The sequence below is a fragment of the Peromyscus eremicus genome, chromosome 2 (genome assembly GCF_949786415.1).
Source record: "Peromyscus eremicus chromosome 2, PerEre_H2_v1, whole genome shotgun sequence".
Lineage (NCBI taxonomy): Eukaryota > Metazoa > Chordata > Mammalia > Rodentia > Cricetidae > Peromyscus > Peromyscus eremicus.
Genome location: NC_081417.1, coordinates 129,431,502 through 129,443,661, shown reverse-complemented (window position 1 = coordinate 129,443,661; position 12,160 = coordinate 129,431,502). Strand labels below are relative to the sequence as shown.

Here is a 12,160-nt window from a genome sequence, read left to right as displayed (position 1 = left end):
CTATTTTTAATTCCAGCAGAACAAGTGGATCTCTGAATTCAAGGCCAACCTGGTCCACAAAAAAGAAGCCAGGGCTAAACAGAAACCCTGTCTCAAAAAACAAAACAAAAAGTAAAGAAAAAGGAGGAAGAGGAAGAGGTAAAAGAGGGCACAGATCTCAAGTCTCCAAAGAAACTATGACTCTAGACCTATAAAAAGGCAGTAATATCCTTAGGTAAAGCTTTACTACACAGTTCAAATGTGCTCTGGATATATTACATCACGGAAAACTGGTTGTGCAAGGTCCTAGATATGAGTATTCATAAGGAAAACTGGCTGAACCTCACATAGGTGATACTCAGCAGAGGTGGCTCAGTCTAGCTTCTTTCCTGTTCATCACCATGGGGGTGGTGTGTGCAAAGACTGACCTCAAATTCACAATCTTCCTCCCTTCATATCTCAAATACTGGGATTACAGATGTCTGCCACTACCCTCAACCCTCTCTGTCCAGGATTTGCCTGTATGTACAAGTATGTGTGTGTATATTTATGTATATATGAGCACATGTGTGTTTGGGTGCCAGTGTATACAAGTGCACACGGAGGCCAGAAGATAACCTCAGGTGTCAGCCACAGAAAAGCTATCCATTCCTTTGAGACAAAGTCTCTCACTAGAAGACAACGCCTCACAAAATAAATGAACAAATAAGTAAATAAAATAATACCATAAAAACACAGGCACCAAAATAGGAAATTATACAGAAAAAGAAAACTTCAATCTAGCCTGTATGTATCATGTAACTTTTTTGTGGTGCTGGGGATCAAACCGCTAAGCTATTTAGTAGTATCCCCAGAACTATTTTTTTTTTTTCATTGACAAAGCCAGACAAAGGGAATAAAAGAGCTACAGAAACAGACTTGATGAACCTTTCCTCAAGGAATTCAGACAAGAACCATGCTGATACAGAACATTTGTTGAACACTTAAGGATATGTCAAACACAAACAAAGGATGGGGGTCCATGCCTGTTACCCTAGTATTCAGGAGGTGGAGGAAGGACGGCTTCAACTTTGTGGTGGTTTGAAAGAAAATGGCCCCCAAAGGAAGTGGCACTCTTAGGAGGTGTGACCTTATAGAGTAGGCGTAGTGTTGTTGGAGGAAGTGTGTCATTGTGGAGGTGGGCTTTGAGGTCTCATATATGCTCAATCCACATCCAGTGCCTCAGACTACTTCCTGTTGCCTGCAAGAAATAGGACTTTCAGCTACTTCTCCAGCACCATGTCTGCCTGCATGCTGCCATATCCCACCATGATGATAACAGACTGAACCTCTGAACTATCAGTGAGCTGCCTCATTAAATGCTCTCCTTTATAAGAGTTGCTGTGGTTATGGTGTCTCTTCACAGCAGTAGGAACCCTAACTAAGACAGAAGTTGGAACCTAGGACTGGGGTATTACTGTGATAGTCCAGACCATGTTTTTGATTGGAGAAATATGGACTTTGGAAGTTCGAGTTAGGAAAGCAGTGGAATGCTTTAAGCACTGCTTAATTGGCCATACTAGTAGGAACATGGGAGACAGTGGTTCAAAGAGTGATTTGAACTGGGGGGGAGTTCGGGGGGGGGGGGAGTGGCTCAAGAGATTTCAGAGGAGAATATTAATATGTGGCCTAGAGACCAGTCTTGTGATATTTTGGCGAAGAATGTGGCTTTTTTGCCCTCACCCAAAAAGTCTGCCTGAAGCTAAAGTGAAGAGTTTTGGATTAAAGAGGAAATCTCAAAACAGCCTAGTAGAGTACTCTGTCAGGTGGTTATTAGTGGTAACTCTGACAAAGATTTATAATGAAGAGGAGCAAGTTGAGCAAATAAAAATACAAAACGTAGGTGGCATATGCCTTTAATCCCAGCACTCCAGAGGCAGAGGCAGGTGGAATCTCTGTGATTTCGAGGCCAGCCTGCTCTACAAATTGAGTTCCAGGAAGCCAGAGCTATTAAATAGAGAAAACTTGTCTCAAAAAAAAAAAGTACAGATTGAGAAATGGGACAACAGAAAGTAGACCAGAGCTAATAAATCCTGTGTTCAAGGAGATAAACAGATTAAGAAGTGAAATAGAGGGAGTGGTAACCTCAGGGCAAGCTTCCACCCAGCTAAGTTTCCAACCTGTGAAAAGGAACTAAAGAAAAGCTTAGAGCTGAGTGTAGTGGTGCACACCTTTAATTCCAGTGCTCAGAAGGCAGAGGCTGGCGGATCTCTGAGTTTGAGGTCAGCCTAGTCTAACTATCAAAAACAAGAAAGTTGGTGAAGATGTAATTGAATGATAGGGCCATGTTCCAGCCTCAGTAAGCAGCAGAACTTGGCAGCTTTGGCCACATGGTTCTAAAGTTAAGGATAGAAGAAGGGGGCTATGGAATTTGGCCCCACGACTAAGGAAAGCCACTGAGGCCAGGCATATGTCAGAGGCATATGTCAGGGGTGTCCCTGAATGAAGGCCTAGAGAGGTCATTGTGTGAAGCTGTGAAGTTGAAGCTTGGATTGCCTTGGAGATCCCAAGATGTTGAAGATGCCAGAGCCTTAGGATACCTGCCAAGGAGAGCTGCTAAGAGGGACTGGAACCAGTCCAAGAGAAAAAAGTGTGTTGCAGTCAACAAAGCTGAAAGGAGTTGGAGATCTGAAGAGTGCTTTGACATCAAACACAGAGATGCAGAGTTTGGAATTGCCCAGCTGGTATTCTGTCTTGCTTTGGTCCAGTATTTCCTCACTATACTCCCTTCCCTATGTTTTGGAATGGTAATGTATATCCTGTGCCATTATATGTTGTAAGTATGTGATCTGTTTTTTATTTTGATTTTACAGGGGATTACAGTTAAGAAATTGCATGAATCAGCCGGGCGGTGGTGGCGCACGCCTTTAATCCCAGCACTCGGGAGGCAGAGCCAGGCGGATCTCTGTGAGTTCGAGGCCAGCCTGGACTACCAAGTGAGTTCCAGGAAAGGCGCAAAGCTACACAGAGAAACCCTGTCTCGAAAAACCAAAAAAAAAAAAAAAGAAATTGCATGAATCTCAGAGACTTTGAATTTTAGACTTTTAAGTAAGTTTGAGACTGTTACAGACTATAGGGACATTTGAAATTAGACAGAATGCATTTTTGCATCATGATATGGCTACAAGCCTTTGGGGGCCAAGGAGTGGAATGTGGTGGTTTGAAAGAAAATGGACCCCAAAGGAGTAGCACTATTAGGAGGTGTGGCCTTGTCGGAATAGGTATAGTCTTGTTGGAGAAGTGTGTCACTGTGGAGGTCTCCTATATGATCAAGCCATGCTCAGTGAGACAGTCTATTTCTGGTTGCCTGCATATCGACATGTAGCAGCTACCTTTCCAGCACCATGTCTGCCTGCATGTTGCCATGTCCCACCATGATGATAATGGACTGAACCTCTGAACTGTAAGCCACCCCAATTAAATGTTTTCTTTGTAAGAGTTGCCATGGTCATGGTGTCTCTTTACAGCAATAGAAACCCTAAGACAAACTTCAAGCCCAGCATAGGCTACATAGCAAGACCCTGACTCAAAAAAAAAAAAAAAAAAAAAAAAGGAGGTGTCAAACACAAACTTCATATAGATTACTTCATTTAACCCTTAAAAAAACATTCGTAGGGCTGGAGAGATGGCTCAGAGGTTAAGAGCACTGGCTGTTCTTCCAGAGGACCTGAGTTCAATTCCCAGCAACCACATGGTGGCTCACAACCATTTGTAATGAGATCTGGCATCCTCTTCCTGCAGGCATACATGCAGGCAGAACACTGTATACATAATAAATAAATAAATCTAAAAAAAAGAAGCCATTGGTAGTAGGCACTAAATGTTATTATTTCCATTTTACGGGCAAGGAAACTGAAAACAGATTAGGTGTCTTGTACAAAGGCACACAACGAGTAAATGGCAGGGTTGGTTGGTTGCTGGGTACATTTAGGGGGTTAGTTTTTGTTTTACTGCTTGTACATATATATTAGGCACAATTTTTCAGGGGGATAAAAGAAATTGAATTACAGAAACAAACATAGTCACTTCTTCAAGTAATTCACAGGCAAGAATAATAATGCCAAACATTCTGACCAGTTTAGGACACAGCCTAGGCTAGCCTTGAACCACTACGTGGCTGAGAATGATCCTGAACCCCTAATCCTATCTCCACTGCCTGCTGGCTGATCCACTCTAACATACATGGTTTATGTTGGGGAATCTGCATATGGGAACCCATACCACAGCCATCTGCATGCCAGACAAGTGCAGTACCAACTAAGCTATACCCACAGCCTACCTCAAATTCTTTTTTTAAAATATTTATTTATTATGTAAACAGTGTTCTGTATTTGCCCAGAAGAGGGCACCAGATGTCATTACAGGTGGTTGTGAGTCACCATGTGGGTGCTGGGAATTGAATTCAGGACCTCTGGAAGAACAGTCAGTGCTCTTAACTGCTGAGCCATCTCTCCAGCCCCTCTATTTTGTTCTTAACTTACATTTGTTTAATGATGGGAGGGGGCACGTAGAAGTCAGAGGACAATTACTGAGAGTCTGTTCTCTGCTTCTACAATGTATGTGTGTTCCACAGATAGAACTCAGGTCAGTAGGTTTGGCAATAAGCACCTTTATCCACTGAGACATCCTGTCAGCCCTCTTCCTCAAATTCTTCTCTTTTGTAAAGTTGTAAGGTTTTGTTTTTTGGTTTTGTTTTTTTTTCTCCCCCTTGGGGGCAGGGGTCAAGACAAGATTTCTCTGTGTAGCCCTGGCTGTTTTGGAACTCACTATGTAAATCAGGCTGGCCCCGAACTTAGGGATTCCCCGTCTCTGCCTCCAAAATGCTGGGATTAAAGGTATGCACTACCATGTCTGGCCTAAATTTACTTATTTCTACTTTATGTGTATATGAATGTTTGTTTTGTCTGTGTGTATGTCTGTGTACAATGCCTGAGAAAGCCAAAAAAGAGAGTCAAGGCCAGGCGGTGGTGGCGCACACCTTTAATCCCAGCACTCGGGAGGCAGAGCCAGGTGGATCTCTGTGAGTTTGAGGCTAGCCTGGTCTACAGAGTGAGATCCAGGAAAGGCACCAAAGCTACACAGAGAAACCCTGTTTTGAAAAACCAAAAAAAAACAAAAAACAAAAAAACCCAGAAAACAAAAAACTGAAGTTAGAGACAGTTGTGTGTCATCATGTGGGTGCTAAGAACCAAACCCAGTTCCTCAGCAAGAATAACAAGTGCTTTTAACCAACAAGTGATCCTTCAGTGCCCCCCTCAAATTGTTTATGTACATTTTTTCACTTAATCCTACCATCGACCTAGTATAATAAACAGTACTATTATGGCTCCCTACTTGAGATCAGAAAATGGAGATTACAGAGGCTACATTATTTGTAGAGGTCCTGAACCTCTCCTTTGAATTCCAGATTTGTTTATCCACCTGCAATTTTGTATCTACTGATCTCCCATTCCCAAAACCTGTTCCCCACAAGATCTTCCCCAGTACTGCTACTGGCAATGTGACGCAATTTTTCCAGTTATTCAAGTAAAACCCCTAAGAGTCAACCCTGACACCTCCATCCCTTGCATTAATATCCCACACCCAAACTCATTGGGAAATCTTAGTCCTTATTTTAAAGTACTGAGATAATTCAGCTACATCCTGGGACTTCTTGCTGCCCGACTACCCTCCTCATTTTGTTCTTTGGTTGGTTGGTTTGTGAGGCATCTCACTCTGTAGTCCAGGCTGTAATAGAACTCACTAAGTAGCCCAGACTGGCCTCAAACTCACTATGTAGCTAGGGGTAGCATTGAACTCCTAATCTCCCCACCACCGATTCCCAAATGCAGTGTTTACAGGACTGCACCACAATGTCTGGCTTGTCTTCTGAGACAGGGTCCTACTATGTAGCCCAGGCTGGCCTTGAACTTCCAGCGATCTTCCTTTTCTGCCTCCCGAGTACTGTGATTACAAGTGTTCCTGACCATGCCCAGCCTCTTTTCATAAAACGTTCAAGAGGCTGAGGCAAGAGTACCTTGACATTTTAGCCAAACTACCCAAATAGTGAGTCCAAAGCCAGTCTAGACTATGTACTAAGACCTTGTCCCAAAAAATCAAAAAGACCAACAAGATGGCTCAGCTGCTAAGAGGCTCACAACCTGAATTTGATCCCTAGCACCCCCACGGTAGAAGGAGAGAAACCATTCCCAAAAGTCCTCAATTGTTTGTCTGTCTGTCTTTGTCTTTCTCTCATGGCCACACACATGCATGCATGCACACACACACTAGATTAGTTGGGTTTTGTCAACTTGACATAAACCTTGACTTATCTGGAAAGAGGAAATTTTTTTTTCCCCTGAGACAAGTTTTCTCTTGGTAGTTTTGGTGCCTGTCCTGGATCTCACTCTGTAGACCAGGCTGGCCTTGAACTCACAGAGATCCTCCTGGCTCTGCCTCCCTAGCGCTGCGATTAAAGGCGTGTACCACCACCTCCCAGCAAGAGGAAATTTTAATTGAGAAAATACCTCCATAAGATTGGCCTATAGGCAAGAATGGAGATATTTTCTTGGTTAATGGTTGATGTGGGAGAACTCAGCCCTTGTGGATGGTGCCACCCTGGGCAGATGGTCCTGGGTGTTTAAGAAAGTAGGCTGAGCAAGCCATGAGGAACAAGCCAGTAAGCAGCAGCAACCTCCATGGCCTCTTCTTCAGTTCCTGCTTGCAGGTTCCTGCTCTGACTTCCCTCTGTGATGTATTGTGACATGATGAAAATTGTAAAATGAAATAATCCCTTTCCTTCCTACATTGCTTTGGTCACGGTGTTTCAGTACAGCAATAGAAACTCTAACTCTCTCTCTCTCTCTCTCTCTCTCTCAATAAATAAATAACAAAAAATACAATTAAAAAAGTTTTAAAGAGCCAGACAGTAGTACATACCTAAAATCCCAACACCTGTAAAGGTGAGGCAGGAGGACTGCTATGAGTTCCAGGTCAGCCTGAGCCACCAGGCCCAGTTGCCGATAACTCTTTAAGAGCTCTCATCTCTGAAGGCTCTTCCACCTAGATACTAGGATTATAATGATAAAATCTGAGCAATCTCCTTTAACCCACCCTGGAACACATGCACAGACTGTACACCTTTGTACACACACACACATATACACTCTAATACAATACATCTTCAAACCTCACCATTTAAGAGTCAGTATTTAATTTAGTATGACTTACTACTATTGATGAATTCCCAATCCTTCCTTTGACAATTAAACCGAAGTCCACAGATTGGATAATATGCCCTAGGTAACAGTTAGGACACTGACATTTAGCTGTGTCAATAAAGAAATGAATAAAGAAATAATTAAAATTAAAAAATAAAGAAAGAATAAAGAATGGAAGATAATCAGGAAAAACATCAGGTTTGTCTAAGGGATTTCTGATTCATGTCTAAAATCAATATTGAGTCATCGAAAACTCTTTAAGGAATAAACTATGGTAACTGGGGATATAACAAGAGGCTCTACATTCCATCCCCAGCACAAGAAAAGGAAGAGGGGGTAAGACTACTCAGCTATATATCAGGTAGAGTGAAAACCGAGGACAAGGAGGGAAAATAATGTTCACGCCAGATAAAAGTGAAGGTTGAAGTATAACAAAAGGAACAGATGCACATGTCTTCAAGATTCAGGGTCAAGCCAAGGAACGAAGGAATACTGAAGATGACTGGGATTTTTCAGGTTGGCTAACTGGAAAGATGGCTATTTTGATAACAACAATCCTCAAGGCACTAGCTGATTCTAATCTTTCTTAGTCTTTCCCCAACCCTGCCCGCTTCCTTCTCCTCTGTGCTAGTGTTTGAGCCCATAGGCAAGCATCTGCCACTGAGCTACACTTCACCATCATCTATTTCTTTTCTTTTTGTTGTTGCTTTTGTTCTTTTGTTTTTTTCGAGACAAGGTTTCCCTGTGTAGCCCTAGCCATCCTGGAACTTGCTATGTAGACCAGGCTGGCCTTGAACTCCTAGGGATCCTCCTGCCTTTGCCTCTTGAGTGCTGGGATTAAAGGCATGCACCACCACCGCTGCTCTCTTCTATTTCTTACATGCATAGTTTGCTTCCTTAAAGGGACTGGGAGAAAATGGGTTCCTGCTCCCTTTGTACTCAACAATAGATAATCTGTTCCACAGCTGACCTAGGTAGTTCCAAGTAAATACTTGAATAAGTGGAAATCACATTCTCCAATATAACAAATGCAATTTTATTTTGCTGCAAAGCTGAACTTGTACTCTTGATCATTCTGCCTCTATCTTGAATACAGGCATATACCACCATGCCCAGCTGCAGCTGAAGAAACTTTGAACAAACACTAGCAGTCAGGGACTGGAGACATAATACTTCAGTGAGGTCCTACTTTCAATTAATAGCACCAAAAACAGAACAACAAAAAACTTGTAGTAGATCAGTCTGAGTATGATGAGATCATACCTGTAATTAAGAACTCAGTGGAAGGCTGAGGCAGGAGGATTGCAAATTTGAGGCTAGCCTGGCTACATATCAAGACCCTGTCTCAAAAACAGAGGTGGGGTGCAGCAAGGTAGTTTAGCGGGTAAGGGTGCTTGCAACAAAGACTGATGACCTGAGATGAATCACTGCAACCCTCATGTGAAAGGAGAGAGCCATCTCCTGCAAGTTGTCCTGTGACCTCCACACATGTGCATGTCACATGGGCACTCACATACATATAAATCCATACATAAAATTAATAAATGTAAAAAAAATTTTTAAAAAGAAGGGATGGGATATAGATTATTTATACCTATAGATATGCATGCATGAAACCCAGGATTCTATGCCCAGTACTGCAGAAAACTGGGAATGATGACCTGAGTTCAATCTCTGGAACCCATGAAAACATCGAAGAAGAAAACTGTTTCTACAAAGTTGTCCTCTGATCTCCATACATGAACGTATATACACCCCAACCCCCCACATACATCATACAAATACACAATAGTAATCAAATTTAATAAAGAGAAAAAGGTAAGTGGTATAGCCAGGTGGTGGTGGTGCATGCCTTAGATCCCAGCACTTAGAAGGCAGAGGCAGGAAGATATCTGAGTTTGAGGCCAGCCTGGTCTAGAGAGTGAGTTCTAGAACAGCCAGGACTACACAGAGAAACCCTGTCTCAAAAAACCAAAACATAAAAATAAAAAAATTAAGTGGTAGAATGTGTATGAGGATTCCAAGAGAGATATTAAATTCCTCATAGCATGAAGAATAACAAAGAGACATGAGAACAAATGCTGGCCAGGTCCTTAGAGAGGCCATTGGGGAATGGAAATTAGCAGGATGTGGAATTGGGTTACAGATTCTGAGCACAAGACTTCCTGGCATAAACAACTCTATTCACAAGAAGCCCAAACTATCAATTCCTCCAAGCTCGACAAAGTACTTCATTGTTTATTTAACTGATAACTTAGAACAACTGCTATTAAAACCCACCAATCTTAACTATACCTATATATAAAAATATACATACAAACAAAATGTATACACCCACCAACCCAATGCCTTACCCAGTCCACTCATTTTCATTTATTTTTTTACCCACCCATTGCTGGGATGATAAGTGTGTGCTACCACATCCTGCTATTCTTTTCCTTCTAAATGGAAATCTTTGTAGGGAAGATGATAAAAGAAAAAACTGTAGTAAGGAGGTTAGGGTCAAGAAAAGGAGAAAGGAAACAAAACAACTCCAATAGCTCAGCGCACCCTCTCTGCTGGGCATGCAGCAGCTCTGGCAGAGATGAACAGGTATGCCAGGGGATCAGATGCCTGCCCTCCAGTAGGTCTTCCACAGCCTTCTTTCCCACGCAGACTTTCCAAATCACTAACTCAGTCATTTTCTCCCCTCCTTCCCTTCTTTCATAGGAAGTTTCTTTTTGTTTGTTTAATTTAATTCTGTTTTGTTTTTGAAGTCAAGGTCTCACTATGCAGCCCTGGCTGTCCTGGAACTGTGTAGATCAGGTTGTCTTAGAACTTAGAGATCCACCTGCCTCTGCGTCTGCTGGGATCAAAGGTGTGCACCACTATTCCCAGCTCAGGACAACCTTTCTTTAAGGGCTAAAGAGATGGCTCAATGATTAAGAAAACTGGCTGCTCTTGAAGAGAATCTGGGTTCAATTCCAAGCTCATACTGTAACTCCCATTCCACAACTTCTTCTGATTTACGCAGGCACTGGCATACATACCTGTAGGCAAAAGACTCATACTCAGCCAGATGTGGTGGTTCATGCCTGTAATTCTAGCACTTGGATGGTAAAGCATGAGGATCAGGAGTTCAAGGTCAGTTTCAGCTATATAATGAGTTCAAGGCCAGCCAGTTCTACAGAGACCCTATCAAGTGGGAGGGAAGGGAGGAAATTTTTTTACATAAGCTGTTTATGGTGATACACACTTGTAACTCCAGGTCCTGAGGGTCAATAGGATCTTGAGGCCAGCCTGAGTACTTCTGACATTACAAGCATCTTATAAATAAATCCTACTTAAATATATATTAAATTATATTGCCTGTGCAATTTCATTTGGAAGCACACTTACCTCACTAATATATCAAGATGATTAAAGTGAGAAATATTCAGATATTTATTACTAAAAAGGATATTCGGTCTTTTAAAAAGAGATTTTATTTATTTTTATTTCAGGTGTATAACTATTTTGTCTGTGTATATGCACTTGCACCACATATATGCGTGGTACCTACAAAGGCCAGAAGAGGGTGTTAGAGCCTCTGGAACTGGAGTTTACTAATAGCTGTGGGCTAGGAATGGAACCCCTGTCCTCTGCAAGAGCAGCCAGTGCTCTTAATTGCTGAGCTACCTCCAGCCAGTAAAATAAAATCTTTAAAAAAATTTTTAATTACATTTATTTCATGAATGCATGTGTGTATGTGTGTGTGTGTGGAAAGAGGGAGAGGAAAGAGAGACAGGTACTACATCTTAAGTATGGAAAGAGGTCAGTGAAAGTCTAGCTAAAAATAGAGTCAATATTTTCTTCTTCTGCCATGTGGGACCCCTGGGCCAAACTTAGGTCATCAGGCTTGGCTTGGGTCAGGCACCTTTACCCACCGAGTCATCTGGCTTCCCAAGCCTTTCAAATGTAAAAACAATTCTCAACAGCAAACTATGTCTCCTAAGTGAGTACTCATGGTTTAAGGTGGATAGTTTTATGCCATTATTTTGCTGTTATTTTTATTCGATGATTTAATTACAACTCTTCATAAAGCAATTAAGAAAATTAAATAATTACATGGAGACCAGGCTTTATCTCTGACAAATTACTAATCACAGTAGGAAACAGTTATTCTAATGAGTTAGTACTAATGTTCTAGTGAGAATAAAGAAAACTTGACAGAAGAAGTTGACTTATTAAATACTTGTTCATTACAGGAAATTAAGTTGTAATGGGGAGAAGAAGACCTAGAGTCTAGCTAAACCCCAGCAAGATGGATTCCTCCAGATAAAGTGCTACTGTAGCAAGCCTCCAATGATGTCTCTTACCGATCCTGGGGAGACGGGAAATCCATTACCTGAGGATGTTGGGATGGGAGAGTCTATTCATGAGCTGCATCTCCTTCAGCAGGTTTGCTCGGTTACTGCTCAGCGTGTTCATCTTGAGAGCCATCACCTGACCAGAAGCTCTGTGTCGCACCTAGAAAGTTAGAGTAAGAATGTCAAGAGTCTCTACATGTGGAACACACCAGGATGTCTTAGTACCAGTTTAGATGAAATAAATATTGCATTCTGGATGCTGATGCAGAAATGTGAATACATGGCCAGCTTGAGCTATGTGAGATATTGTCTCAAAAAAAATTACATTTGTCTCACTCCACTAATGAAGATGAATTTATTTCATCTAAGACCAAAATTGTTCCACACTGAGCTGGTCAGAAATACAATATTAATCACATCATTTGTTTTTTCATTATGTTTTTTCTGGGGGGGAGGGGAGAGTTGGGACACAGGCCCAGGTTGGCCCTAAACTTCTCATATAACTGAAGATGGACTACACACCTTATCCTCCTGCCTCCACCTCTAGGTGGGATTACAGGCACCGGCCATCACACCCAGCAAGGATCTGATTAGGCAGAGCCCTGCTATGCATCT

At 41.9% G+C, this 12,160-nt stretch overlaps 1 protein-coding gene across 2 annotated transcripts in view; it reads right to left on the bottom strand.

Annotated features, from left to right (window-relative positions):
- The window catches only part of Tesk2 (testis associated actin remodelling kinase 2), a 104,287-nt gene that overhangs the window by 39,534 nt on the left and 52,593 nt on the right, over window positions 1–12,160 (bottom strand). For both annotated transcript variants that reach the window (XM_059254804.1, XM_059254805.1), the window contains exon 3: window positions 11,584–11,705. In XM_059254804.1, the coding sequence (XP_059110787.1) occupies window positions 11,584–11,705 (122 nt within the window). The remainder of the gene's footprint in view (window positions 1–11,583; window positions 11,706–12,160) is intronic.